The sequence below is a fragment of the Echinops telfairi genome, unplaced genomic scaffold, assembly GCF_000313985.2.
Source record: "Echinops telfairi isolate 266 unplaced genomic scaffold, ASM31398v2 ScPeMD7_2;HRSCAF=8, whole genome shotgun sequence".
Classification (NCBI taxonomy): domain Eukaryota; kingdom Metazoa; phylum Chordata; class Mammalia; order Afrosoricida; family Tenrecidae; genus Echinops; species Echinops telfairi.
Window position 1 is genome coordinate 19,820,737 of NW_022103898.1, and position 5,605 is coordinate 19,826,341.

General features: G+C 53.7%; 1 protein-coding gene across 1 annotated transcript in view; it reads right to left on the reverse strand.

Moving 5' to 3' along the window:
* RFX4 (regulatory factor X4) overlaps positions 1–5,605 on the reverse strand; it is a 204,625-nt gene that overhangs the window by 45,204 nt on the left and 153,816 nt on the right. Inside the window, exon 11 of the mRNA XM_004700730.2 lies at positions 1,248–1,392. Coding sequence (XP_004700787.2) covers positions 1,248–1,392 — 145 coding nt within the window. The remainder of the gene's footprint in view (positions 1–1,247; positions 1,393–5,605) is intronic.

A 5,605-nucleotide genomic window follows, 5' to 3' on the forward strand; every position in this document is an offset into this window, starting at 1 on the left:
GGGGAGCTGCCTGCCCTGGCCTGCAAATGGGGTGGGTATTTGAGGAATGGCAGACATGTGTTCCAAAGGGCAGTGCTCTCTGGGGCCCTCCTGCTCCATTAGCACAAGAATAAGCAACTAACTCCAGCTGTATGCTGTCTGTCTGGAGCAGTATACCTGCAGCCTATATGCCATGTCTGTCCCCACATGTCAACCGTCATCCACCCCCTCAACAGACAGCGTATTGAAGGAGACTGAACAATCCGTTTCTTTACTTGGCAATAATAGGTGGGCTGGCTTGTGAGACCCTCCACTGAAAACTACGCACCCATTCCGCTGACACACCTTGAGAGACACATTTGATAAAATGCCACCTCTGTGGAGCTTGGCTCTTGTCAGGGATGGCGTTTCCTTGGATCCACAAAGCAGTGCTTCTGGAAGCAACCGTCAGGAAATCAAAGGAGGTACTGCATTGGGCAAATCTGCTGCCCACGACCTCTTTAAAGTCTCAAAGAGCAAGGGTCTCATGTTGAGGACTCAGGTGAGCCTGGCCCAGGCCAGGGTATTCGCCATGGCCTCAAATGCCCGTGAAAGCTGGCCAGTGAGTGAGGAAGACCAAGGAAGCAGGAGGGATGCCTTTGAATGATGGTGTTGGTGAAGAATCCTGAAAAGCACTGTCGACTACCAGAAGAAGAAATTCAGCCAGAAATGCTCCTTAGAAGCGAAGACGGAGAGACTTCATCTCACGCGACTTTGGACATGCTAGCAGGAGAGACCGGTGCCTGGGAGGAGACACCCGGCTTGGTAAAGTCGGAGAGTGAAAAAGAGAAAGGCTAAGCCTCCCTGACTGGATGGATTGACACAGTGGCTGCAACAAAGAGTTCAAACATCACCTTTGGGAGGGTGGTGCAGGACCGGGCAGTGTTTTGCTCTGTGGCCCACAGGGTCACTCTGACTTGGAGTGGACTCAACGGCACCCAACAACAACCAGGAACTATGCCTGGCATTCAGGGTCACATGCGGAGTCTTTTATGCGACATTGTGCGCTGCCCAGCTGCACCAGAACCCTTTCTCCCCAGCAATGTTGACACATATCCGCTTCAATCAATGAACCCTCCCCTCTGGACGGACCCATTTACTAGAAACAATAAGGAGGGGATTCCAGGGAGGAGGAACAGGGTGGGAATGCCATGGGGTTATTTACCAACGTCTTACAAAGCAGGCAAGCCCCAAACTAAAAGACACCACCCCCGGTGGAATCGTCTTACACTGGATGATGAGTTTCCGGTGTTCGTCTCGAGAGTCTTCCATGGTGTAAAGGGTTTGCTTGGTGATGCTGCTCAGGTCCACGTTCCTCCAGTCCTCCAGCATCTGGAAGGTGATGTCTGCGCTGTGGATCACCGTCCGAGATGCCTGGAAGCCAATCCAAGCACCGCATTAGCTCGTAGGATGTTACGTTAAAGCCTTCACGTTTCCCTCCCTTTTTCCTTTTTAATGCCCCTTTCATGGCTCTGAGTAGCAGCCCTGGTGGAGCAGTGGTTATGTGTTGGGCTGCCATCCACAGGGTCAGCCATTCCCCCCACGGAGAAAGACTGTGCTTTCTACTCCCGAAAACGACGACAGTCTCAGAAACCCATGGGAGGGGGGGTCGCTATGAGTCCCCAGCAACCCGAAGGTAGGGAGCTTTTGAGCTAATGGATCTGGTTCTTGGAGCTTACAAAAGATTTTTAAACTGGGGGGTGGGGGGGCGCAGGAGAGCACCGTTTCAGGAAATCAACCACTGGCTGCAAACCTCCAAAGACCCGTAACACCCTTTCGTCTTGAGGCCCCCTTCTTCAGCGTCTCATCCTCCAGAAACTGCCAAGGTGGCCCAGGCCAGACCAAGCCTTGTTGTTCTGTCCCTTGGATCTTAGCCCCGTCGGGACAATGGGGTGCAGCTCTGAGACCGGTCCGCTTTCTGATGGGAGCTTGTGGGAAGGGAGTTCTGCACTGAGCAAACGACATGGGTACCTCTCATGCCCGAGAAGCGCCAGGCCTAGATGTGAGGAAGCTCCTGCTACTCGGGACAGTGACGGATTTGTAACACGCACACACGGCACACGCACATCTTGTACGTGTCCTCCATGGGGGCAGCAAACCCCCATTAACAGAGCTGACATTTGCAGTAAGACCGGGAACCACATCGGCAATACTGATAAACACAAAGGGACCCACCGCTAGCATCACTGCCTTTTCTCGCACGCTGTCAAAAACCACTTCTATAAAATAAAGATTTCAGACACAATTGGATAGTATCAGCCTCCTAATGCTTGTGGATTTCCAGACAAAGGTAATGACTGCGAGCCCAACCCCTGCCCAGGCCGTCTGTCCCCAGGAAATTCTCACAGAACTCACATTCAAACTTGTTCGAGGGTTCCCTGAAGGCCACCAAACCAAACCAAACCACACACCACACCACACCACACCACACCAAACCAAACCACACCACACCACACCAAACCAAACCAAACCAAACCAAACTCACAGGTATCAAGTCGATTCCAACTCACAGCGACCCTGTGCAGAGCAGGGTACGACTGCCTTGTGAGTTGCCGAGACCGTAACTGTGTATGAGGCCGCAGGTGGCTTCAAAAGCGTCACCACTTTGCCACCACCCAGACTCCTTTCTGAAGGCCCCCCCTGAGTTGGGGCCGTCTCTAACAGCAATCCGAGAGGCATACAAACAATTCATCGTGGAGGTCAGGGGTTCCAGTGTCAAACGTAACATCTCTGCGGTGGAGTCTCCTCGGATTCACAGGATTCACTGTGGGATGGAGCAGAACCGGCCCCTAGGATTCCCAAGGCTGTATGCAGACCGCCTCTGGCCACATCTTTCCCCTACGGAGTTGCTGGGGCGCAACCCACCTGACCTTTGGGTTCGCCGGGCACTTAATGGCTGTGCCACTGCCACCAGGACTTGTCTTGATGCCAACAGACCAAGTTCTAATTCTGGCCTCGCTGTTGATCAGCGACCGATTGGGGACAAGCCAATAAGCCTGTCCTAAGGGTGGTTTCCTGTTCAATAAGATGGGGGCGGGGGGCAGTCACAGCTACCTCTCTCGGGAGCTGCCTTAGAGAACTCCTGGGAACGGTGTGTGAAAAGCGCCGATTGCATTGGCCCCTGGCGGCAATCACCTGGTGCCCCCACTGCCTGGCACACACTTTGCCCCTCCCACCCTCACCCAGGCTGCATCTACAAAGAGCATCTCTGACCACTTCAACTAGGGCCTCCGTGGCCTCACTGTTGTCCAGTTCCACGGTTTCCTTCTGAGCACGCTCGGCCTTTAATGGTTTGGTTTTGTGGCGCCTTGTCACTCTGTTGAGGGCAGGAACCACTAAGCACAGTGCCTGGCACGCAGGAGGCACTGGAGATCTTTTGTGGCATGCGTGGCTGAGATATGAAGGCCAGCCTCCTTTGCTTAGTGTATGCGAAGGGCCTGGGAGGTTGGGGGTGAGTTTTGGGGGGTGAGCTTTCACTGGAATGTCATTTAGTGGAGCTGGCTGTGTATGTGGCCAGGAAGGCTCGGGTGTCTTCCTGACCAGTTCCACGGTGTCTTCTTCCCAGGGCTCACCCAGCACAGCAGGGGGTTGTTGGGGTGAGGACTGATGAGAACACAAACGTAAGGTCTTTGGTGTGGAAAACTGGAAGGAAGTGCATTTGTGTGCGTGTGCTTGCTCAGTGGGTCTCCCCGTCACCTGCCTGAATGGGTGAGCCCCGGAAGGAGGCCCCAAACCATGTCAAGTCCCCTGACACAACCCAGATGGCTCTCCCCAAACAGATGGCCGAACAGGATTCCCAGGGCCTCACGCCTTCCTCAGAGCACCAGCCCAGGGACCTGGAAGGGTTTCCTCTGGGCCCCACCCCTGACCATGTAAATGTCCACCCCAAGGGGGTGGGGGGCTTTGCACTTCTTGGTCACAGCCTAGAACCTTCCTGTGCGGGCTTCCCTCCCTCCCTCGCTCACACCTTGACTCGAACCCAGAACCCATAGTGCTGTAAGGGAGCGCTTGTGAACCCGTGCACAGCAAGGGCCAGGCCCCTGGAAAGGACCCTCTGAAGCTCTCCTGGGAAATGCAGCAGGTGTCGCTGGGAAACCTCCAGAGCGCTCACACCTGGGAATTCACCACTGCCATCTCCTAGTTTTCAATGTGAGCAATCAAGGTTAAAAAGAAAGGGAGGGAGGGAGGAGAGAGAAAGCAAGAAGGGTTTGGACATGTGAACCGACACTCCCATTCCCCTCCCAGACCTGAGACTTAAATAGAAGCACCATCAACGTCCCCAAATCCCCAAGGTGTGCGCAGAAAAGAGACACGGTGGGGGGGTTTCAGCCCTTTACTTGCCCCACTCCCTGATATTCAAAAAACGGTATTAGTCAGTGTGTACCGACTGCCCTCGTAAGGATCCCTGGTGGGGGAGTGGTTACGTGTGGGGCTGCAAGGTCAGCAGTTCAAACACACCAAAAAACCCCACCCGTGGCTTCGAGGGAGAAAGATGGGGCTTTTCATTCTCAGTAAAGGATTTCAGTCTCGGAAACTCACAGGGACCGTTCTTCCCTGTCCTGTGGGGTTGCTGGGTGTTGGCATGGGCATTGACTGGATGGACGTGCCTTTGGTTTTTACGTTTTACCACCCTTGTGCCAGATAATACCACAGATCTGGGGGGAGGGGGCGGGGATTAAGACATTCAGGCAAACATTTGATCCTGACCTTGAACTCTTTGGATGAAGCAACACACAGCATCTTCTGCTTTCTTCCCCTCATTAACCTCAGGCGCCAGAGGTGGTTTTGCCCTCGGGCTACCTCTGGTAATGTGTGATCACCCTCCTCGGAGTCCCTGAGTGGTGCAGGTGGTGAAAACACTTGGCAGCGACTCAGAGGTACTTCGCAAGAAAGACCAGGCAAGTCACTTCCGAAAACTCAGGTCACTTCCGAAAACTCCACTCTGACACGCTCGGGGTGGTCATGAGTGGAACTCAACTAGTTGATGCTACTGGGTCTTGTGGATGCCACCGGCATCTACTGGGGAGGGGGCCGTCACCTCTGTGTGCTAGGAAGCATCCAGGGGGTATGAGAGTCAGGCCGCCAACCCCAAGGTCAGCAGTTTGGAACCACCAGCAGCTCCACGGGAGAGAGATGAGGCTTTCTGCTCCTGTGAGAAGGGGGTCCCCGAAACCCACAGAATCAACTCCACGGCAGTAAGTTTGGTTATGGTTTTACAGGGCGCAAAACAGGCCCTCACAACAAAAAGTTATCCCTGCCAAGCTACCGTTAGCACTGAGGCTGAGAAATCCTGATTATATATATATATAAATCTCAAGAAGCACTAAGTTGTGGACCGAGGACATATCTGGGGCAGCCGATGTCAGCAACACTATAGCCTTTTTGTTAAACTGCTTAGTGACTGGCTGTTTTTATCCGTTATCTGGAGAAACTCAATATGAAAGTGAGAGTGCGCTGTTAACTAACCAAACACGGCCTACGAAGTCCTACAAAGAGGTTTTTGGGGGAGTGGTGGGAGGGTGCGTGGTTTTGACCTTTGCTTGCAATGGCTCAGGAGCCCCCATGGTGTAGTGGGCTGCATACTCGC